General features: G+C 42.4%; 1 protein-coding gene across 2 annotated transcripts in view; it reads right to left on the reverse strand.

The window, feature by feature from the left end:
- The window catches only part of dnai1 (dynein axonemal intermediate chain 1), a 230,483-nt gene that overhangs the window by 42,969 nt on the left and 161,939 nt on the right, over positions 1 to 25,575 (reverse strand). The window contains exons 19-20 of one of the 2 annotated variants that reach the window (XM_062972641.1): positions 23,197 to 23,382; positions 20,059 to 20,076 (exon numbers count right to left, since the gene is read on the reverse strand). In XM_062972641.1, coding sequence (XP_062828711.1) covers positions 20,059 to 20,076; positions 23,197 to 23,382 — 204 coding nt within the window. The remainder of the gene's footprint in view (positions 1 to 20,058; positions 20,077 to 23,196; positions 23,383 to 25,575) is intronic. The other variant, XM_008120590.3, reaches the window with a different exon arrangement.

The raw sequence follows: 25,575 nt of genomic DNA on the forward strand, positions 1-25,575 counted from the left end.
GCGGATATACATCTACCGAAGGTGAGGCTGGATGACCATCTGTCGGGAGGGCTTGGATGGTGTCTGGCCAAAGAGGATTGGAGTGGATGGCCTTTGCGGACTCTTCCAAATCTATGATTCTTCTGCAACAGATGCTGTTCTTGACAGGTTTAAGACCAGCATACAAAAAGCCACCTGGATGCAGTTTTCAGGTTTCTAAAAATGAGCACCAGTTCTTGCAGTCATATTCTTTTCTGTGTTCTTTCCTCCGCTCTTGAATGTATATTTGAGCCAGACTGGAGCTGCGTAAAAACCTGGAGAGCCTGGCAATTAGGAGGTAAAGTGCTGTTACGCCTGCCCTGCCCTCCGCTGAACCGTTTAGCGACTGCGAAGCAGAAATAATCTTCCTGCGTGAATCAAGTGGCTGACTCTCAGAAAGAGAGGCATGTTCAAGGATCCAGTCCAAGGCACATTGGGGGAAGAGTGCTTGGGCCAAGGCACACGGCTTCATGATCCTTCCGTGGGATAAAAATAATCCTTTTGCGTCAGGCCCGTCAAGTGCGATGGGCAAGATGCTTCGTTTCTCTCTGGATCCTTCTCGTTAATCCAATTCCCTGTAGAGGACATTGAGTTAATAAAAAAGAGCACCATTTGGATGATGTGCTGGTGCAGGTGCTCTGAACAATTCTTCCCGGGATCCCTGCGTTGACTTTCGCTTCAATGCAGAAACATCCCATCGCTGGCACATGAGCGTATGGAGAACAAAGGCCGCACTGGTGCATTTACAAAGGGATTACATGCTCAACAGAATTCAGGAGATTTGCCTAAAATGTGGGGAAGAGTTGCACCTCGAAAGACAAAGGTTGGTGCTTGTTTAGGAGCCATTCCCAGAAAGGAGCCTCTCCTTTCAAGAATGGCTTCCAAAGAATCGCTTTGTTGTAGCCCAGCCTCCATCTGAGCTGTCAGGTGGGTCTAAAGTTGGGCCTGTTCAGCCTGTGATTGTCCCTACACCTGCCTTGTCAGAGGACTCTGGGTCTGGGCCTGAGCTGCAGCCAGAGTTTGTCCCAGTGGATTCTGGGACCAGAGACTGAATGGTTGCAAGCAGGCAGCTTAAACCGCATTCCTCAAAGCAGTCAAGGTCGGATTTCCTGGTGCCAGATGGACATTCTAGTTCAGATTCTGGAAGTGATAAGGCGGATAGGGCTAGGCGATAACTCAACAGAGAAAAGAAAGGGAGTATCTTAGAAGGATTAAACTATTGCTTTTGAAATGAAATAATGAGCAGACTTCTCACAGGAAGGGACCTTGAATTTCCCTTAAGAAATGAGTTGGAACCTGAGGAGGAGACTTTGCAAGTACCCACATTTCAGGAAAGGTGAAAGGAAGCAGAGCAGAGACGGGGTTCAGCTAGAATAGCTGCCAGAAATGCAGCTGAGTAATTGGGAACTTTCCTAGCAGCCGTGAGGGAACTCAGGGCTATAAAGCAGAAGCAGGTGCAGCCAGCTCTCGCTGGTAACAAACTGACTCTAATGTCTTCGCTCTCTTTGTGCCTGCTTCGAGTCTGCATCTGGATTTACTGCTGTTTCTTTATCTGAAGTAAGACTGCTATTTGATTTGGGAATTTATCAGAGACTAAGAACTGTGCTTGCCCTAAGACTTCCTTGCTTCCTTTTGCATTATTCCACTGAGTGTGCTGTACTTTATGTTTTGCTGAAGTAAAGCAGTTTTCTTTTACTTACCACAGTATTTTAAGTCTGTTCTTGAAAGACAAAACAGGACAGGAAAGGCTAAGAACTATATTATGAAGTCTAGGAAGTTACTGTTTAAATCCTAGGAGAAGTGGATTTAAAAATAAATTGTCATGTTTATGTTTCCTTGGAAAAGGAACAGAGTAACACAGAAACCAAGTTATAAGAACATCTTCTGAAGAGAAAAACCATAGACCATCAATGAAACCACTAAGCATCTTTGCTGTTCAATGTTAATGAAACCATTATGCATATTTGCTGTTCCAGCTACAAAATAAACAACCATTTCTTGTTTCTTCTCACACAAAGTGTCATATCTCTCTTTCAATATCCTAATAAAGAAGCTCCTGAATAAAGAATTGGTGGCAGCAGAAAACCCTGCAATTCTGACCATTTGAAGAATCCTCCCTCTTGTGTATTGCATTAAAAAAAACACCATTCTCCATAGATGGACTTTGCAGAAATAGACAAATTATCAAATTGTTAAGAGAAAAATCATGACAACCAATTGGGAGGACTGGGAAAATTTTGGTGTCCTTTGAAAGTATAAAGAGTATATGTTGAAGTATAAACTACACATGAACTGTAGATCAGGATAATTAATAGTTTGGTCACACAAAATAAGAGTATAAATAGCATTTTAGTTGGAGAAATTCCTGTTTGGTCACAGAAACCCACTGGAGGAGTGTCCTAATGGGGAAAATCTGAGCAATGATAATCTTTCCTGTTCAGAATTTATTCTACATAAAACATGAACATGGGGTGTATTGATGTGTGCACAAAAAAACAGCATTTTCGGCACAATAAATATTTCTGTGCCCAAAATAGTGCAAAGTTTCCTAGAATCAGTCCTGAACTGGAAAAAAAACAATCAAAGTCTTGGAAAAGGCTTCTGTTGTTGCAGAGAGAAAAAGTTGCTGTAATTAATTATTCCTTCCCTTAAGGACAAAATTAGCAAAGGATTAGATCCCTGCGGAAAACGACTCCTGCGCAGTTGCTGACAAAGGTGTTAATAGATTATGGAGCTCAGCTGGGAAAAAAAAGATAACAATCAGGCCGAAAACCCGATTAAAGGGCAAGCCAAGCATCCATCTTGCCTGCCCATCGAACCCCCAGGAGAAAGGCCCTTTGCGACCCAAACGCATTGCTTACTCAATTGAATTAATTGTACTTGTCTGCGGCATTGCTGACAAAGTAAACAGGAGGAAGAGTCTTCTTTAGGAGAAACAGGAAAGAGGGGAAATTGCAGCTTCTGTCAACAAAGGCAGAGACGGAGAGAAGAAGCGGCAGAAAGCCAAGAAAGAGCTTGACCTTTTTCTGAGGAGAGGAATTGCCAAAAGATGCAAGGCAGGTTACATATATGGCCAGATGCTGAGAATATCCTTGTAAAGAACAAACTATCTTCGTATACATTCAGTATGGATCACACAGACCATAGATAAGCATTACTGCTAGACATTTCTTATGAACAGTTGGTCTGCATAGCTCTGAAGTTCGAGAAAATACTGATATTTGGAATACAATCTGCGACGATGTGAGTTAAGGGAGGAATTGATGATGATGTTAAATAAATGTGCGGTGATGTGAGGTAGGGAGTTGATCCTTTTAATTATTATATATTTAACTATCCCACCATACAGTTGCCACCAAAATGTAAAGATGTCTGGATGATGATTTTATATAACCGCTGCCACCACTTATGGAGATATCAGGCAGAGGATAATTTATTCTTTTTAATCTTCTTATTTCTTTAGATGGTATCGTTGCTTAGTTTGAATATAGGTGTGACAGAGACTTAGATGGTTTAAAGAACAAAAACAAGTTTATTTCATGTACAAAGCTTGTGGTTGCAATAACTTCTTAAAGGCACTTAAATAACTGTTACAATTAGATGTTAAGATGTTCCAACTTCCAAAATACTTTCTTCTCTCAGAACTGAACTATAAACCGATCACTTGGATCTACTGGGATTACTTCCCTTTACTTCACAGCCTCTACAAATAACCCTAAACAAGTCACCCCACTTGCTTAGTCTGGCACTACTAGAGGTCTGCCTCCCTGGTTTCCTTAATCCTGGAACCAGTCTGTCTCCTGTGACTCTCAGATCACAGACTGAGATTTAAACTTCCCTGGTTTCCTTAAACTTGGAACCAGTCTGTCTCCTGTGACTCTCAGATCACAGACTGAGATTTAAACTTCCCTGGTTTCCTTAAACTTGGAACCAGTCTGTCTCCTGTGACTCTCAGATCACAGACTGAGCTGGGTTTAAAACATTCCTTTTCTTTTCCAAACGACGGTTGGCTCCGCCCCCATTGCTATGGTAACCTGCCTCAGAATGCTGAGCTGGTTACCTTCCCCCATGTATTGTCACTCTAATACTTACCCATTTTAAACTTAGCCAAACATGACTTCTAAAACAAAATCAAACAAACATGTTATCCATAAATCAAAACAAAACACATACTTCTTTACACAATCTGATCCATCTTGCCCATTACTATGAGTATGTTGGATTGAAAGAGATCCTGGTCATGACAGATCCTTTGGCCACAATTATGGTTTACTATTTATTTATTTATTTATTTATTTATTTACAGCATTTAAATTCCGCCCTTCTTTCTCACCCCAAAGGGGACTCAGGGCGGATCACATTGCACACATAAAGGCAAACATTCAATGCCATAACATAGAACAGAGACAGAGACAAGACGCAGGCATGGGCTGGCCTCGAACTCATGACCTCTTGGTCAGAGTGATTTGTTGCAGCTGGCTTGCTATTCAGCCTGCGCCACAGCCCAGCCTTCCTGTTCAGTTTTAGGATGCACTCCAGCCGTTTCCCACCTGGGAGAAAACAGCAGGGCAGATGCTTCAGTCCTACCCAACATGTATTTATGATTTCTTCATCTGTTAGACTTACTGTTTCACCTTTGAGTGGCATGTTCTGAGTAACTGGGGATGATGCTTACTGTGCCATGCTATATGACATCCCCTTGTCACATTATAAAGCCAGTCGCCTGTGATGATAATGTTGATCGTGGCTTCTTCCATTTCTTTGTTTGTTGTTCTTAGTTGCTGTCAGGTTGATTCGCACTGAATCGGAGACCTCCAGGAAAACAAGCCTTGGCATCCACATCAGACTTTGCAAATTCAGGGAGCAGTCACGGCTTCCTTAAAGGAGTTTGTCCATTTGCAACAACTCAAAGTCTAACTCTTTTCCTACCTTCTTTTCCAATGAGTCCTGTTTTCTCCTGATTGTGGCCAAAGTACGACAGCCTCACTTTAGCCGATTTGGCTTCTAGGGAGAATTCAGGACTGATTTGTTTTGGAACCTTTTCATTTGTCACTTTGGCAGTCAATAATGTCTGCCGAACTCTCTTCCAGCGCCAATCTCAAATAAGTTATTATCTCTTTCTGTTGCCTTTTTTCACTGTCCAGCTTTGATTCAGAACCATACATAGAAATGGGGAATGCAATGCCACAGAGAATCCAGACTTTGGTATTCAGTGATACCAAAGGGGGCCGGGCTGTGGCGCAGCTGGCTAGTAACCAGCTGCTATAAATCACTACTGACCGAGAGGTCATGAGTTCGCAGCCCAGGTCGGGTTAAGCCTCCGACCATTAAAAAAAAATAGCCCCGGCTTGCTGTTGACCTATGCAGCCCCGAAAGACAGTTGCATCTGTCAAGTAGGGAAAATTTAGGTACGCTTTATGCGGGAGGCTAATTTAACTAATTTACAACACCATAAAACTGCCAGAAAAACACGAGGAAAAGAATGAGGAAGAACTGCCACCAAGTGGATGGTGAAGCAACAGCTCCCCCAGTGGCCGGAATCGTGAAGCTGGAAAGATGTTAAAATGCCTCTGTGTCTGTCTAAAACTGAATGTTGTTTGTCTGTTGGCATTGAATGTTTGCCATATATGTGTTCATTGTAATCCTCCCTGAGTCCCCTTTGGGGTGAGAAGGGCGGAATATAAATACTGTAAATAAATAAATAATAAATAAATAGATTCAGTATGGATCACACAGACCATAGATAAGCATTACTGGTAGATATTTCTCATGAACACTTGGTCTGCATATAGCTCTGAAGTTCGAGAAAATACTGATATTTGGAATACAATCTGATCCATCTTGCCCATTACTGTGAATATGTTGGATTGAAAGAGATGCTGGGTCATGACAGATCCTTTGGCCATAATTATGGTTTACTATTTATTTATTTACAGCATTTATATTCCGCCCTTCTTTCTCACCCCGAAGGGGACTCAGGGCGGATCACATTGCACACATAAAGGCAAACATTTAATGCCATAACATAGAACAGAGACAGAGACAAGATGCAGGCACGGGCTGGCCTCGAACTCATGACCTCTTGGTCAGAGTGATTTGTTGCAGCTGGCTTGCTATCCAGCCTGTGCCACAGCCCAGCCTTCCTGTTCAGTTTTAGGATGCACTCCAGCCGTTTCCCACCTGGGAGAAAACAGCAGGGCAGATGCTTCAGTCCTACCCAACATGTATTTATGATTTCTTCATCTGTTAGACTTACTGTTTCACCTTTGAGTGGCATGTTCTGAGTAACTGGGGATGATGCTTACTGTGCCATGCTATATGACATCCCCTTGTCACATTATAAAGCCAGTCACCTGTGACGATAATGTTGATCGTGGCTTCTTCCATTTCTTTGTTTGTTGTTCTTAGTTGCTGTCAGGTTGATTTGCACTGAATCGGAGACCTCCAGGAAAACAAGCCTTGTGCATCCACAGCAGACTTTGCAAACTCAGGGACCAGTCATGGCTTTCTTAAAGGAGTCTGTCCATTTGCAACAACTCAAAGTCTCCCTCTTTTCCTACTTTCTTTTCCAATGAGTCCTGATTGTGGCCAAAGTACGACAGCCTTACTTTACCTGCCTTGGCATTTAGGGAAAATTCAGGACTGATTTTTTTCTGGAACCTTTTCATTTGTCACTTTGGCAGTCCATAATATCTGCAGAACTCTCTTCCAGCACCAATCTCAAATAAGTTGATATAATGTAGCAGCTCTTGAATATTTTATTTAAAGACTCTAAAAATCCATTACCTAGATGACCCTTACTCAAAAATCTTATTTTTCCATGAAAATGTTGACAGGACATGTTCTGCCTGACATTTGCTCTTTGCTCACAATGTAAGGTCATGCAAACTACAGTAATGATTTGGCTGCTGGATGATGCATACGTGGGATGAACTATGAACATGTCACCCGAGGATAGTGCATACGTGGAGCAAACTATGGACACTTCACCTGATGTGATGAGTAATGAGTTATATAAGTTACAAGGCAACTACGCATGTCCAAAAGGATTGTAATAGTCAGCAAATTCCATTGTCAGTTAGCTTTCTGCGCATGCTTCTGTAAAATTGTATAAATTGGAAAGCCACTACAGGTGAGGTGTGGCATTGCATTTTCTGGGCATTGGCTAACATTGTCACCTGCTCTTGGCCAAAAGTAAACTATCTTGAAGACAACTTCTGCTGTCAGTCTGCTTTCTTCACCCGCGTACAAACGAAATTCCACAACAGATAACTCTTTCTGTCGCCTTTCTTCACTGTCCAGCTTTGAATCAGAACCATACATAGAAATGGGGAATGCAATGTCACAGAGAATCCAGACTTTGGTATTCAATGATACAGCTTCAGACCTTTCAAAGGTGAAAAGAGAGTGATATGTGGCCAAGCAACATAATGCAAGAACCCTGGTTCTGACCCTTGAAGCTCTGCAGAAAAAGCTCCTGCAAAGGAGAGTCCGCCACCTCGTAGTCAGCCAGTCCTATCTTGCTCTTGCTATCTTGCCAACATCCTCCTAATTTTGGGAACACCATAAAACAGCATGTCCACACCACAAGTTAATGTGCTTATGGGGGGTCTGTAATCCAGAAGCACTTCCCAAATCTTCATTCCTGTCCAGCACTCAGTTGGCAGCCAAACTGTTCCAAGCCAGCAAGTGATGGGAGCGATGGGCACAGATGGTAAAGCACAAAGATAGTGAGCCCTACCAAACCCTTTTTTAAAATATGAAAGTGTTTAAGATCTAGTTGGGGGTGGTGTGGTTTTTAACTTTGAATATGTTTTGATGGATTTTAACTGTGAATTTTTAGCACTGTTTGTTTTAAATTCTATTTTAATGTTTGTATATTTTAAATCTATATATAAAAGAGTGATGGCATCACGGCGACCCACAAAACAACAAAACTACAGGCCCCCCAACCTCGAAATTTGACAACACAACCCATCATCCACGCCTCTAGGTTGATACAACAAAAAGAAAAGAAAAATAAAGTCCTAATTAGAGAGAGAGGAATAATTGCTTTTATCCAATTGCTGCCAGTTAGAAGGCTAAGCTCCACCAACTTGGTCTCCTAGCAACCCAATAAAAAATAATAAACACTAAAAATTAATACAATAAAATACTATAATAACAGAAAATAACTAAAAATAATACAAGAAAATAATAAAATATAATAAATAAAAATATAACTTACAATAAAATTAATAAAAAATTGCAAATAACGTCAAATAAAAATTACACAACAATTTTTAACCAATACCACCACCACTTTGCCACAGCAACGCGTGGCCGGGCACAGCTAGTTGTATACTAATGCTTTTATGTCAAGTAGTTTTGAGTCCCCGTTGGGAAAATAAAGTGGAGTATAATATTAATAATATATTTTTAGGACTTTATAGACTTGTATTCAGCACTTGCATGTTGCTCACTAATTGATCAATGTTCCATATGGTGCATCCTTCTGATTGGTTATTGTCCAACATCCTATATGCATGCAACTCGTTTTCTGTATGTGTGATCAGCACATATTTCCTGCCAGTTGTTTGTCTGCAGGTCCTTGGCTTCTGTTACTTTTGTTTCTTTAGACAAAAGAATTGTCTTCAACCAGACAGAGGGAGTTGGGCTTGGCACACAGCAGAGGCTTTGGCTTTTATGTGGTCACAATGCTACCATTTGTCTAGCGGTATTTGCTCACCCCTTGTGCCCAACTTATCACTCTTATATTTATTTATAGAACTATTAATGCTTTTCCCTGGTCCAAAAGATCACTTGCTGTTCCACCTATCAAATACAGAAGCTTCAGAGTTACTTTACAATAAAGTTGCAGAAATTCTTTGCATCTGCAAAGAAAACTGCTTTGTGCACCTGCATTTTAGCATCCAGGCTTGATCTGAACTGGCCCTTTGATTTGCATCCACTTCCTTCTATAGAAAGGGCGGTCTTTTGCTGTTTGCAAACAAGGAGGTCCAGTGATGGCCATCTCCCTTCACTTATACAAATAGCCTGCCTGCCTGCCTTCCTTTCCCACAGAAGCACCCACTGTCCTTTGTGTGCCTTTGCTTTCCTGATTTTGGCTCTGCATCCTTCCACCTTTGAAATGCTCCTTTATCCTCTTCTAAGTGCTGCCTTTTGGTTCCCTTTCTTCCAATCCTCTGGTTTTCAGCCTTGTGATGACTTATTTCCCATTTTCCCACTTTCACATCTGCAGAGAACAAAGCTGAGACGACCCAAGGAATTGTGTGTCTCCACCCAACTCCAAAATGTATATCAGGGTAAGACCATCATCAAGCCAAACTATAAGGAGACAACAGCCACAACCCCACTAGTGAGCAATTTTTGGAGATCTCCAGATTGTTTCATCAACTAAGAAGTTACAAAGAACCGGCTTGGGATGAGGGAAAGGGAAAGAAAGTGGACTTGAGGTTGGAGTCCTATCACTGGAAGAATGTCTCGAGAGCAAATGAAGGAAAGTTTGCAGTGTAGATGGACAGATAAACTTCCAAAAACAGATGTCCTCATTTTAGGTTTCACTCCTAGTAAATTCAAGTCATGCTGGAAACAAGAATCTATGTGTTATAAGGAATTCCAAAAGTCATCTAGTTCAATCCATTGAAAGGGCAGGAAGCCCAGAGTGAAGTCCATCCAACCTCTGTTCAAGAATGCCCAGGGAAGAGGAGCCCACCACTGTCCCAAGTCACTTATCCTATTGACAAATAGCAATTAGAACTCAATTAGAATCTCCTTTCCTGAAAGTGAAATCCATGGGTTTCTAGGCAAATAGAGAACGCTTGAAGGCTCTTTGAGCCCAGGGCTCCTTTTCCTCCTGAACTCTGGCCCTCCTTTTCCACTGGGCATCCTATGAAGAAAGGCATCTGTTTGCCTGTGCACTACATCGCCCAAAATTTAGCTTTAGGGGATGACCCTGCTGGGTTGGAGCATTATTGAGAGAAGAAGACTTGTTAGATAGAAATGGCACCACATTTCTAATCATATAAAAATACTGTTTGGCGGAAATGCATGTTGTTGTAAGTTGTTATTTTATGTTATTTGGTGTTGCTCATTGATATGGGCAAACTTATGACTATGAATGTAATGACGAAATACCCAAGGGGTGTGGTAATAACTAAGTCATAACCACGAGAGTGTTATTGCAAAAGGGTTACATCAGCCAGAGTCCCTGTCTGCAAGTGGCTCTATAAGGAGGATGAAAGAATCCATCTTTCTCTCTCCTGTGCGACTCATTTTGAGTATTTGCCTATGATGTATGTGACTGTTTCAGAATCTAATTGTTTGCAAAGACAAACCTGAAAGTGGATCTGCCTGTCCTGATTGTACATTTGTTTATGTATAACAGGGAAGATTAAAGCCACAGGATATTTTGGGTGAAAACCTGAATCCATGAGTTTACTAACCTATTTATTTATTTATTTATTTACAATATTTATATTCTACCCTTCTCACCCCGAAGGGGACTCAGGGCAGATCACAATGTATGTATACATGGCAAACATTCAATGCCATATGACATACAGACAAAGACAGAGATGAAGACACAGAGGCAATTTAAAATTTTCCAGCTTCCAGGCTTCTTGAGGTCGTGCTCGATTCTGGCCACAGGGGAGAGCTGCTGCTTCATCGTCCACTTGTGACACCGAGTCCTTGATGGATTACTTCCTCATTCCTTTCTGCACACCGCTGGATGATTTTTATGGTGTTGTAAATTAGTTAAATTAGTCTCCCCACATAAGTGGTACCTAAATTTCCTACTTGACAGATGCAACTATCCACAGCCTGGCCCATGTGTAGATAAGGTCACGTGCTTGCTGAAGCATGTTCTGTTGAGAAAGGACTCTGCTGTCTTTTGTTTCCTTCTGGGACACTTTCTATCCAGTTCAGGGAGATTGTGGTTTGGAAACTATAAATCATTTCACAAACCCATCCTGCGACAAAACTCTCACCTGGGAATAGCCCAGACCAGGCTGTTTTTCCTCTAAATCTTTTGCCAGGCATCTCTCTGTGCTTCCAACAGTTTCCCTTCTTTCCTCTCCCTTTGGAAGACTCTTCTTAAAGCTCACTGTGTCCTTAACACCAAACCTACAAGGTTAACCTGATTACCACAATGATTTCCTTCTTCAGCACCAAACCTGAAATGCACTTTACTGATGTCGACCAGACTGAGACAGATGTGCCAGACGAAGAAGAAAGGAAGGTTTTACACCAGCAACAGAACAGCCCCACCAGAAACAGTTTACCTGTGTCTCCAACCCACACTTCCTCTCCTTCCTCTTGTTTACGTCTTGGATAACTTCCAAGTTGCAATGCCCTCCACAAACTCGGCTTCGCAGGGTGCCTTTCACTTGTGCATCTGCCATCAAAAAGAGCACAGCGTGTCTCTTTGGGGAGAGGCTTTGAGACCTTGAAGGGATGTGTGAACCACTTAAGAAAAACAGGGCTATTTTCAGAACGGCACAGATGCTCTGGATGCGGAGACGGCTGTGTGTGCAGCAAAAGGAAACTGGCTCCAGCACCTGGAAACAGGAGTGAGGCTGAGAGAGAAAGAGAAGGGAAGGCCCTTGGAGGATTCCAGCAGGCCCTCGGTTGCTTTTAAAAGAGCGGGTGTTTGGAGTGCCAGGAAAGAACGGAGGAAGAGGCCATGCATATGCATGAGATGTAGGCAAGGGCTGAGCTGCAGGGACCCACACCATCCAAATGGCAAGTCAGGCCCTGACGCCTGGAAGTTGGATGCAGAACCTGGCTCCTTTTCCGGAATGTAGAGATATTTGCCACTTACAAAGCAGGCTGGTTGGCTTCTACCCTTCACTGCTATTTTAAAAAGCTTGGAAATATACTGTTCTCATTTTATTTATTTATTTACTTATTTACAGTATTTATATTCCGCCCTTCTTTCTCACCCCGAAGGGGACTCGGGGCGGATTACAATGAACACATATATTGTTATGGTTGAGCCTTCGGGCTCCGGTAATAGAAGAAGGGGTCGTAAGACTCCTCGAGAGTCAGACTCCTTCGAGGAGCGTGAAAGAAAGCGGCTCCGGGATTTGTTTGCAGAACCGACAGATGAGGACTCATTTGAGGGTTTTTCTGAGGGTTTGGAGGAAGAGATGGCCAGCTCGGAGGAGGACGACATGGAATGGACTCGTGTGAGGGAGGATTTGGGTGTTGGGGAAACAGGCAATGAAAACATGGGAGGTGATTGGCGGGTTGCAGGATCAGACCCATGGACTGGCTGGAGGGATGGAGTGGGATCCACAGCTGGGGATGCTGTGGGGCGTAGTCAAAGGTGCTTAAGCTCTGATGAGGATGATGATGTTGGGGCGTCTGGAATTGGGATGGCAGCTGACAGCGATGATGAGCTTGAACTGGGATAAATTGGGGTTTGGGACCAATGTCTAATTGCGTTGGGCAAGGTAATCTGGACGGACGCTTGGGCTTTTGTTGGGGAACTTCCTGAAGACGGGTGTGCTTCGTTACTGGATACGTAAGTTTACCAAGGACACTGGGCATCGACGGCGGGAGGAACTGTGTGGGGTTTTTCTCTGTGCAACTTGTGTTTAATCTCGATAGCTTGGACCTCCGTCGTCTTTTTGACGGGCAATACCTACTCACACTGGATTGACGCTGGACTGACTGACTTCGATTCCAGATTATCCCTTCTGCTGGCTATCGGTGAGACCTTTGGATTCCTTGACGACTACACTTGGCTAAAGACCTCTGGACCGGATTGGGACCCTGCTGACTGCCGTTACCCTGACTACGACCACGCTTTTCGCTCACTGCAGGAAGGAATAAAGAAGCCTGGTTTATCCCCCTGCTGTTTCTGAATAGCAGAGAGGAATCTGCCACCAGTCTGTTGTTTACATTCTCACTCCTGCTGATTCTCTTTTGTTTGCATTGTTTGCCAGGCTGAAGTAAGCACTTTTGATTTAATCCGGATTATACTTCTGTTTAACCCGGTTTATCCATTTGAACTATTTAAGCTCAAACTGAGCTGTTTTTTGTTACTTATCACTCTGAAGTCAAGTGTTTGCCCTGTTCTTTGTTTCCTACGGGCATTTTTTAGTTCTGTAACCTCAATAAACTGAGTTTTGTTTTACTTGCTGGCGTTCTGTCTCTGACATATATGGCAAACATTCAGTGCCAACAGACAAACAACATTCAGTTTTAGACAGACACAGTGGCATTTTTAACATCTTTCCAGCTTCACGATTCCGGCCACAGGGGGAGCTGTTGCTTCACCGTCCATTGGTGGCTGTTCTTCCTCATTCTTTTCCTCGTGAGCAGTTTTATGGTGTTGTAGATTAGTTAAATTAGCCTCCCGCATAAAGCGTACCTAAATTTTCCCTACTTGACAGATGCAACTGTCTTTCAGGGCTGCTAGGTCAACAGCAAGCCGGGGCTATTTTATTTTTTTTTTATGGTCGGGAGGCTTAACCCGACCCGGGCTTCGAACACATGAACTCTCGGTCAGTAGTGATTTATAGCAGCTGGTTACTAGCCAGCTGCGCCACAGCCCGGCCCTCCTAGATTTGGAAGGGATCCTAAGGAGCCTTCTGATCCAACCCTTTTCCACCATGCAGGAAGACACAGTCAAAGCCTTCCCGACAAATGGCCATTTAGCCTCTGCTTAAATACCTCCAAAAAAGGAGACTCCTCCAAACTCCAAGGCAACATATTCCATTACCAAATAGCTCTCATCATCAGAAAGTTCTTCCTAATGTTTATGTCAAATCTGTTTCCCTGCAATTTGAATCCATTCCTCAGTTGTGTCCTAGTTTGTGGAGCAGCAGAAAGTAAGCTTTCCCCTTCCACAATGTGAATCATAGAATCATAGAGCTGGAAGAGACCACATGAGCCATCTAGTCCAACCCCCTGCCATGATGCAGGAAATGTGCAGTCAAAGTGTCCCTTCTTTCCGATGATTTAAGCGTGGCTCTCATGTCCCTCTCAACCTCCAATCTAAACAGACCCTTGAAAGTCAGGCTCTGGGCAAATGTGGTTGACACTTAATGTATCACACTTGATGAGAATCTATTGCAATTCCTAGATCACAGGTTTATTTATTTATTTATTTATTAGCGACATTTATATCCCGCTTGGAAATCCCAGGAGCTGGGATGACTCTGACCTAGTAGTCCCAATGGGCTGCATGGTTGGTTTTTGGGGACAGGGCTTTTAGATGGTCCCCAAAATCAGGTGGATGTTGGCAAGATATAGGATGGAAAGCACCAGCAAAAGGGAGTCTTAGGAGACCACAAGCTGGGCAAGAGGCAACAGTGTGATGAGGCAGCTACAAAGGCCAATACGATTCTAGGCTGCATCGAAAGGAGTATAGTGTCAAGTCAGAGGGAAGAAACAGTCTCACTCTCTTCTGCTTTGGTCAGGCCTCACCTGCGATGACCTGGGCAAAGTCTCCTCCAGCTCTAGGCTCCTACAATTCTTTGAAATATAATTCTGCCGAATCCAAGTTGTTCTGGTTCCAAAGAAGGTGAGATTGCAGCTCCAATTGGGGCTCACTTGGCTTTCTTTCCTCCTACTCACATCCTATTGCAACACTGAAAAAGGGCAGGTCCTTGTTGCAGGCCTGTTACGCTCCTCCTCCTCCTTGTTGTTCTTCTTTTTATGCATTTTTACATCCACGGCTTAACTGGATCCGATTGCTAATTGCTTTTTAATTGAACTTTTCAAACACTCTCTGGTAGACGCCTGCCTTTAATTGTGCATGAAATGGGCATGAAATGACTTCAGAGCTTCTGCGGACGCCTCCGGAGAATTGCCCCTGTTATGCTGGATGCCACCAGGGTTGCATCTACATCGGAGAATTAATACAGTTTGACCCCACTTTAGCTGCTGTGGGTCAATGCTATGGATTTATGGGAAGTGCAGTTTCATAAGGCCTTCTCTGCCAAAGGGTGCTGGTGCCTCAACAAACTACAACTCCCAGTATACCACAACATTGGGCCATGTCACTTAAAGAGATGTCAAACTGCTTTAATGGCTTGAATTGGTTTTAATTTTAATTTTAATGAGCATATTAAATATTTTAATGAGCCAGGAAGATAGTTCCATCTTGTCTCCTATGCCATAGCAACATGCTATGCTAATTATATATATATATAGCACACACACATATATAATATATTGCATATACATATTATATTGATAATAATATTATAATGTAATACAATATTATAATAATAATACAATATAATAATAATTATATATTATATATTAATTAAATGTAATATTACTAATAATATTACCATATAATGATACAGTACAATATAGTAATTTAATGCTTATATTGTGCTATGCTAATAATACATAATTGTATGTACATTTGATGTGTAAGTCGCTCTGAGTCCCCTTCGGGGTGAGAAGAGCGGGATATAAATGTAGTAAATTCATAATATTTGTTTAATAGTAACTATGCCTTGTTTTTATTACATGTTTGTATGTTTTTTTTGTGTTGATATTGAATGTTTTGTTTATGCTGGCAAAGTGTTGTTGTTGTTGTTAATTCGACAGTGTAGATGTACCCCAGACAAAGAAACGGAGGTCAGAAGGATTTGTGGATCAATTACTACCAAAGAGGTGGGTATAATAATAAAAATACTACCCCCATTAAGGCATTTGAATTAGAAAACACATTCTAAAACATCCAAAAAATGTAATAAAAAAACCCAACATCTTCAGGTTGCAAAAATGTGTACAAACTAAAGACTAGTGACTAGGAAGCAAACACATCTTGTGCAAGTCATCCTTACTATCATGATTTCAACTGTTGTGGTTCAGTCTGATGATGAAGGGGGATTTGGGTCTGCACAATCTGAAACTGAAAATGTTAGACAGTCTGAGCAGCCAGGGATTCTGAGAAGGTCGCAGGCAGCCAAGATGAGCTAGCAGGCCGAGATGAGATAACAGAGGCTTCTGATCAGAGTGACCTTTCCCAGCTCTCAGAACGGGAAGAGGGCAGGGAAAGTCAACAACAACCAGGTGGTTCTGAAAGTGATAATGAGCAAGTCCAATTAGACAGAGAAACAAGGCTGAGTCTGAGAACCAAACTCCCTAGATGTTCGCTAAGGATTGCTGCCAAAAGGCTGGGAACCCAAGGTCAAAGGAATGCCTTCATGTCTTGTAAGAATGGGTAAATAAGGGGAAATGTGGGGAACACATTTCAGATCATGCAAGATCTCCTGTTTGTTCCTGTTTCAAGCTTCACGTCTTCATTCAGGTTTTGCCTATGTATTCTGGGGAAAGTGTTCCTGCCTTCATGCTCCTGCTTTTCTCATGTACTTTGGATTTTGCTTTGAAGATCATGTTCCTGTTTTAAGCCTTGTCTTTTAAGGATTTACTTGCTGTTTCTAGGACATTGAATTCTATTTGGATTACTGCATTTCCTTGTTGCCTTTTGCCTTACTTTTTGCTACCTTTTAATCAATAAACTGTTTATATCAAGTCTGTCTCAGTGGTGTGTGTTGAGAGCAAAGTGGACCCTCACTGGGATGCAACATCAACTCTCAATACATTTCTTTGCAAACTGTCCCTTGTCTGGACACCTTCCTTCTTGTCCATCTCCCTCTTGAATTGCTTTGCCCTGAACTGGATTCATAGATATTATTCCAGGTGAGAAGGTCTCACCAAAGCTCAGTTTGGTCCCATCTGCAATGGTGGTGAGCATGCTCTCTATTCCGTCGCCCAGGTCCTTGATAAAGATATTGAATAGTCCTGAATGAGCCTGGACTGATGTGTTGACTTCGAATTACTTCTGAACTGGATTTGGGGCTGAATCTAAAGGAGGACAGTCAATCTCAGAGTTACAGGCATTCGACTTACAAACGACTCCTAGTTAACAACAGGGGTGAGACAATAGGAAAAGAGAGAGATCTATTGCAGGAAGGGACATTTACTCCTGGAATGGTTATTATTATCAAGGAGAAAAGGGGTCTCCAATGAAGCCTTATCACCAATCCTTATTTCTACAAGAAGCCACGTTTTCCAAAATCCAAGTCTCACAGGGACAGAAAGTGGGGTGGAATCTCCTGAAACAAGGGCACAAATAGCAAAACAAACATCCCAGGGTTGTTAACCCTTCCCTATGCTCTCAAAAGCATGATACATGTGTGTGTGTGTGTGTTCAACTGAAGAACAAACCTACACAATCTCTTGTCTGGAACTTGTGGACTAACTGTATAGGCCAGGGGTCCCCAAACTTTTAAAGCAGAGGGCCAGTCCACAATCCTTCAGACTGTTGAGGGGCCGAATTATCATTTGGAAAAAAAATGAACAAATTCCTATGGACACTGCACATATCTTATTTGTAGTGCAAAACAACAATAACAATGAAAGACCAATACAATATTTAAAAATGAAAATAATTTTAACCAACATAAACCTATCAGGATTTCAATAGGAAGTGTGGGCCTGTTTCTTGCCAATGAGATAGTCAGGTTAATTAGGATTGTTGTTGTTGTTGTTGTTGTTGTTGTTGTGTATCTTCAAGTCATTTCAGACTTTGGGCGAGCCTAAGTCCAAAGTTATTTATTTATTCATTTACTATATTTATTTACTAAATTTATATCCCACCCTTCTCGCCCCGAAGGAAACTCAGAGCAGCTGTATGTACATACAATCTATATATATAAAAGAGTGATGGCATCACGGCAGCAGACAAAACAACAAAAGTAAACACCCCACAACCTTGAAAATTGACAGCACAAACCGTCATCCATGCCTCTAGGTTGATACAACAAAAAGAAAAGAAAAATAAAGTCCTAATTAGAGGGAGAGGAATAATTGTTTTTATCCAATTGCTGCCAGTTAGAAGGCTAAGCTCCGCTCACTTGGTCTCCTAGCAACCCACTCAGCCCAGGGGACCCTTGACCTTAACTACCACCAATTCCTCAATACTTTATTTCCCATACCACCATACTTTGCCACAGCAACGCGTGGCCGGGCACAGCTAGTATATTATATTATTAGCATAGCACAATATTAGCATTATATATTACTATATTGAACTATACCACTATACTGTAATATATTTAATATATTACATATAATTAATATTATTATATGGTATTATTATTAGTATTATATTGTATAAAATGATAATATTATTATCAATATCATATGTATATACAATATATTATATTATTAAAACTGATATAAAAATATTATATTATAAATGAGGGCAGGGCCAGGTAAATGATCTTGGAGGGCCGCATCCGGCCCCCGGGCCTTAGTTTGGGGACCCCTGGTATAGGGTCCAGATCAGGAGAAGTCCTGGTTCCCCCTCTGCCTGGCTTAAAATCCCTTCTGCTGCAAAACCAAAGCCCAGAAATCCTAGACTCAAACATAAAGTTGCTGGAAGAAATGGTTACAGTGAAATTCTTGAAGAGACCAGAGTTGTATCTGCTGGGAATGCTGGATGACCATTCAGGAAGAAAACTTGGGGAGATTGCTACAGTATATGATGCCTGCAGCAAGAATGGTTTATGCTCAGAGATGGATCTGACCCATCTCCCAATATAAGCAAAATGGCCAGCAAAGATCTGCAGATAATGATCCAAGATGGATAAAGTGACAATGCCAATCCAGGAGAAATCCTTGACCAATGTTAAGAAAAACTGTTTTATCTTGTTTTATCACTTGTTTTATCATCTTCTTGTGTTTTAAACTGTGTGTATTGTTAATGTATTTGTGCTGTTACTTTTGTAACACTGTGAGTCCCCACAGGGAGATGGTGGCGGGGTATAAATAAAGTTATTATTATTATTATTATTATTATTATTATTATTATTATTATTATTATTATTAAAAACTGGGACTGGTTTATCGCTTTTTCACAACAATAGGGAAATTGTCAACGGTAGGATTCATGAATGAGTCGAGTGGCTGCATAATATCATTTAAATGGAGAAGAAGAAGAAGAAGAAGAAGAAGAAGAAGAAGAAGAAGAAGAAGAAGAAGAACAACAACAACAACAACAACAACAAGGGGCAAGTGAATGGAAGGCTCTTAGAATTGCTTCCTCGTATAGATGGGTTGGTTGGTGTGTGTAGGTCTGTGCTTTGTTTTTGTGTCTTTCTCCTGATTTAGTTTTGCAGTTTGTTGAAGTAGCTGGAACACAGCTGTGAAGTTTGAGCATGGCATATTATAAACATGTTGCTTTTTGGCATTGTTGTTGCTTTCCCATTATATTTCCTTTTCTTTGGAGCAAAACGTTCTTGAGCAAAACCCAAGCCCAAAGCCAAAGAGGCAGCTCCAAAGCGAGCCGGGGCAGACGGTTCCTCCTCCTTGCGGCACAGGCTCCTTTCAGGCGCACAAACACTTCCACACTTCAATACATCAGGAGGCTAATTAAAGCGAGTTTTGGCCATTGCGGAAAGTGCTTGGCTTTTAAGGCTGCCGTCTTACGGCTTTTTCACAGTCTAGACTATATTCATAGCATCAAAAGGAGGAAGGCGCGGGGAGGAAAACGAAAGGAAAAGAAATGTTGAAGCACTTTTCAAACTGAATATTCTTTTGTCCTTGCCTGTGCTGACATGGATCTGAGCCCACTTCATATGCAATAAAGAGTAGTTATCAAAATGGTCTAGAAATATAGGCAGGCCGATAACCATAGATGAATGGAATGACATATGGAATAAAAAGATTAAATTGTGTTACTCGGCTGATCTAAAGGAAAATTGGCTAAAGACAATACACAGATGGTATTTAACACCCAAAAAATTAGGATTTATGTACAAAGATAAGGACAACAGATGCTGGCATTGTAGAGAACAAGTGGGGTCATATTTCCACATGTGGTGGAATTGTAAAGAAATTAAAAAGTATTGGAGAACAATCCACAATGAATGTAAAAAGATTTTAAAATTAGAATTTGAATGTAAACCAGAGTATTACCTATTAGGACTATATAATTTCAAAGAAGAGAGAAAGATAAAGTCAGAGAAAGAAAAAGACAGTAAGGAAAGAATATTTACTTACGCTGTTACCGCGGCCAGACTTGTGACTGCAAGAAATTGGAAGGAGAAGAAAAATCTTTTGAAAGCACTGTGGCTGGAGAAGTTAATGGACATTAAAAATATGGACAGGCTGACCTTCTTGATGAAAAAAACAACGGGAAGAGTAATGAAAGAGACAAATTGGTTGCTCCTTGAAGAATATATTCAAGATATGACGAAATGAAGAAATCAAATGTAATGAAGATGGAAGTTAGCCGATTGGAAGTCAACTCCCCCCCCCCCCCCCCTGGCTAGGGTTCCTTTCCTAATTGTCGACCCCTTAATCCCTTTTTTTGTTGTTTTTGTTTTTGTTTTGTTTTGTTTTTTTGTTTTTTTTTTGTTTTCTTTTGTTTTTTTTGTTCCACATGTCTTTTTCTTCTTGCCCCGTAACAACTTAGTTGCAGTGTCCCATGTCACATCAATCCCTTAGTTTACCCCCCTCCCCCCGTATTTCCCCTGTTTCACTGTAAACTTTGAAATTTGAATAAAAAAAAATTTTTTTTTTTAAAAAAGAGTAGTTATCTTTGGGTTTCTGTGAGTTTTTCAGGCTATATGGCCATGTTCCAGCAGCATTCTCTCCTGATATTTTGCCTGCTAATGGCATCTTCAGAGGTCTGTTGGCAGTAAGGCCAGTGGAATCTATATATACCTAAGGAACAATGTCCAGGGTGGGAGAAAGAACCCTTGTCTGTTTAAATCAAGGGTGAATGTTACAATCAGCAAGCTTGAATAGCATTGCGTAGCAATGGAGTTGCAAAGTCAATCAGTGAAGGTATGCTTGGGCTTTGTTACCTGGAGACACCCCCTGTTTGAGAGGTGTTATCTGGCACTTGATTGCATGTTATCTGGAGTTCCCCTGTTTCTGAATGGTGTTCCATATTTACGGTCTTAATTCTTGTGTTTTTTAAATACTGGTAACCAGATTTCCAACAGACCACCGAAGATGCCACTAGCCACTGATGCTGGGGGGGGGGGGGGGGGCAAGACTTTTTGCTGCCTGAGACAAAGGACAAGTTAGGGATCCAGCCAAGGAAGCGCTTTTATACTACCCATGCACAGAAAGAACGTTAAACTCTCCGTGATAAGGGAGCTATCCAAGGTGCTGACTATGTTTGGAGACTGGGATTATCCACTGGGAGACTATAATTCAGGGGTCCCCAAACGAAGGCCCATGGGCCGGAGGCAGCAATCCAAGGTCATTGACCCGGCCTCTGTCCTAAACTTTAGACTTAGAGTTGACCTAAGTCTGAAATGACCTGAAGGCACACAAAAACAATCCTGATTTTTTTACTATTTCATCCTAGTCCAGCCCCCCAACAGTCTGAGGGACTGTGAATCGGACCTCCACTTAAAAAGTTTGAGGACCCATGCTATAATTGTTTCATTCCTTGGACATTGCCATGGGTCAACCAAGGAACAAAACAAGGGGCCCCCAAAGGCCATCTAGACAATCTGATAAAACCATAGGTAAGGAAAGGGACCCTCAAAGGTCATCTAGACAGTTTCATAGGACCATAGGACCACAGCCAATAACATAGGGAAATTGGTCTGTTTAGCCCAAGAATGGTCAAACTTCAGCCTTCCAAGGTGCTGAATATGTTTGGAGACTGCGATTGTCCACCTGGAGACTATAATTGTTTTGTTCCTTGGTTGTTGCCATGGATCAACGGCCAATAACGTAGGGAAATGGTCTGTTTAGCCCAAGAATGGTCAAACTTCAACTTCCACAATTCCTAACAGCGAACACCCACTTTTGCCGGCTGTAGCCAGGAGAGCAGAGACTGATAGGTGCCATGTCCAGTCTAACAAGGTGAGTCAGATACCAAAGTCACCTTGCTCCCTTCTGTCACTCATCAAAAGTCCATTGCCAGTGCCTTTTATCCCTGGACAGCACCATGTCCCCGAGAAAGGCTCCTTGCTCTCCTGCTGACCGTCTCCGCATCCAGCTCCGAGGGGCTTGAATTTCCCTTGCCAACAGTCCTTGATACGGTGTCAGAGGTAATTACCAATCAGAGCAGAGGCCTATAAAAAGCCTTGTCACTATTGAGACATGTGTGCCAGGCAGGAAAGGCTTTCTCTGGCATTTGCATGGAGGTTGCATTTCTTTTTCACCTGGAAGCTGGTTGGAGGAGAGGAAGCCTAGCACCAAATGCCATGTGCAGAGATTCACCCATAGCCGATTGCTTTTCCAAGGATGCATCTACACTGCAGAATGAGTGCATTGTCACTGTTATGGAACCATGGGACTTGTAGTTTTATGAAGTCTTCATCCTTCTCAGCCAAAGAGTGCTGATGTCTCCATAAACGATTCCACAGCATTATAATGGTGTCAAACTGCATTAACTCTACAGTCTAGATGCACTCCCTGTCAAAGAGAGACACACAAGATATGGTTCCTTCAATCTAACTGCCAGATTTGACTTGTTCTCCTTGAAGTCTGCCAAAGAAGCATGTAAACTCTGCCATCATTATTCTCCTTCCCAGTGTATTTCCTGCCCAGTGTGTTTCTCCCATTACACATTACTGTGAACATCCAGGTGAGACCTAGCATGATGGAATGGTTGAAATGTTGCATGAATACCTTTGTTCATCCTGCTCAGCCTTGGGCAAGCCACATTCTCTCAACTTCAAAGGAAGGCAAAGCTGTGAATCCCCTCTGAACAAATCTTGCCAAGAGATGCTCATGAGGCATTTGCCTTAATGTCTCCGTATGTCAGAAATGTCTCAAAGACGCACAACAATAAACAACAATGAACACCCCGAACAGTTGCTACCTTTTACCAGTCACAAGCTCTTAAGATCGCCTTTCTGTAACCCAAATATTTTTTAAATACCTTCCAGGCAAAGGCCATGCCATTCTCTACCAATGTACCTCAGCTGACAAAGATGAAGATGCCATTAGTCACAGATGCAGGTGAAGCATTAGGAAAGAATGCTGTTGAAACAAGGCCATACAGCCCGAAAAAAATATCAGAAACCTAGCGATTCCAGCCACAAAAGCCTTCAACATCACACAGCTGTTCTTGATGCCAACTGAATAGTGGAACCCACCTTCTTCAGCAGTTGGATTGGCCCATGGCTCTCCAGTCTGGCAAGTCCTCCGGGCAAGGAAAGGGCTTACCTTGGGCATCTTGCGGAGGTTGGGGGACAGCTTCAGGCAGGTGACGTGGCCACGCTCGTCCCCGATGATGATGATGGGGTAGATGGCATTGAACTGGATGTGGGTGATCTTGTTCCTCTTCTTGGCCACCACCGGCTGGTTGCAGATGGGCTCGTACTTGTTGATGCTCAGGTCGAAGACGTGGGCCTGCGGGGAGGTCACAGAAAGAGGTTGAAACAAAAGATGGAGTAGCACTCTGCTATGGCCCTGGGATGCCTTTGCCTTAAGGCAGGCATGGGCCAACTTGAGCCCTCCAGGTGTTTTGGACTCCAACTCCCACCATTCCTAACCGCCGGTAGACATTGTGTTCCCCATTTCTATGTATGGTTTTGAGTCAAAGCTGGACAGCCAAGAATGGTGGCAGGAAGAGATATCAACCTATTTGAGATTGGCGCTGGAAGAGAGTTCTGCAGATATTACGGACTGCCAACATAACCAATGAATGGGTTCCAAAGCAAACTGTTCGGACTAGGAAAATGCTATCACACCTCAGGCTAGTTTCACCTTGCTTAATATACCAGGTTGCACATAGCTTGAAGTCTTTTGTAGTTTATTAGAAAATAGAGAATAAGCAGTTCTTAAAAAGCAAAGGTAAAGTTCCAAAAGATTGTTGCAAAACAAAGTATAATCCAAGAAATCATAAGGAATAAACAAGGTTCCATTAAGGCATGACAAAGTCCCATGAACATGAACACACAAAGGCTGCAAGATAATCCAGGAAAATGAGAGCGTGCTTCTTGGCTTGAGCGAGAGGTTGCTTTGACAAAGGTTTGTCTCCCAACACACTGTTTTAATACCCTTTGCAAAACATGAACGCATTTCTTTGGCCTCTGACCTCCTTCTTGTTTGCTATTCTCACACTCCTGCGAACCTTGAATTCCAAACGGCCAGCTTGATCTAAAGATTTCCTTTCCTCAAGGCCAGCCAGCTCGTTAGCATCAATCTGCTGATGACTATTAGACTGAGAACTATCCTCTTTTTCTGAGTCAATTTGCACCTGGCTAGTTTCAGTATCATCAACACCATTCCCTGCTGTGGGAAAGACTCCCTGTTCCTCATCTTCTACAACCTGAATCCCATAATCCCCATCAGAGTCACTCTGAGGTTCCAGCTGAGTCACAACAAATGCAAAGTGAATTTCACAAAGTTAGAATGGGTTAAAGAGATGGAAGGAGGGAGAAAAGGAGTAAAAAAGAGTGAAGGAAGGTGGATAGATAAAGTTTTGCTAATATGTTGCTAAGGCGAAATGTGTGAGAGGCCAGGTGAGAGATTGAGCTGACCCAAAGAGATTTTTTTTATTATTGTATCAGAGGCGAATTGAGGCAAGTGGCTTCTGGTTTGAGAAAATTGGCTGCTGTCAAAGATGTTTCCCAGAGGACGCCCGGATGTATTACCATCCTGCAGAGGCTTGTCTCATGTCCTTGCATAGGAAGGTAGGGCTGACAGATGGGAGCTCACCCCATCTCGCAGATTCAAACCACCAACCTTCAAGTCAACAGTTCAGCCGGCATAAGGGTTTAAACCATTTTACCACTGCAGCTCCCAAAGAGATGGAACGGGGAGAGAAATGGCGCAGAAAGATTGCTTTGCTTTGCTTTGGAACAAAGAGGACGCGGGAATTGTTTATGGAACAAAAGAGAAAACAAAAGGATGCTTATAGAACAGAAAGAGACACAGAGTTTGTGAAACTGGAAGGAACATGGCAGAGAGTGGAAAAGAAAGTTTTGGTTTCTTGGCTTGTATGCATGTGCGACTTTGCGTCAATTGAGACTATAAAACCCATGATCCAGGGACATGGGGAAAAAGGGAGACCTCATTGCAAATGGATAGACTCTGTTAAGGAAGACATGGATACTCGCTGAGTTTGCAAGGTCTGATGTGGGTGGACAGGGTTTTGTTTTGTGGAGGTCTCTGAATCAGCTGAAATCAACTTGACAGATCAACAAATAAATAACTACAAGTCATTGTCAACATCGTTGCTGCAGGGGACGGGCCTTAGTGCTGGGACAAGGGGAGGTCACTGAGCATGGGAAGCAAAAGAGCATGGCGTTCAAAGGTGAAACATCAAGTCAAACAGATGAATAAATGACACAGACATGTTGAGTAAGATTGAAACATCATCCCTACTGCATCCCCAGGACTGAAGGATTGACCGAGTCCAGCACTGCCTTCATACACCACTGCTTGAGGGAAACAGAGGTTAAAAGGTTGTTGTATGTTTTCCGGGCTGAATGGCCATTTTCCAGAAGCAGCATTCTCTCCTGACGTTTCGTCCACATCTATGGCAGGCATCCTCAGGCCCTTTCCTTTTCCCCCTCAGCCGCTTAAGCGGCTGAGGGG

This window comes from Anolis carolinensis, chromosome 2, assembly GCF_035594765.1.
Source record: "Anolis carolinensis isolate JA03-04 chromosome 2, rAnoCar3.1.pri, whole genome shotgun sequence".
NCBI lineage: Eukaryota > Metazoa > Chordata > Lepidosauria > Squamata > Dactyloidae > Anolis > Anolis carolinensis.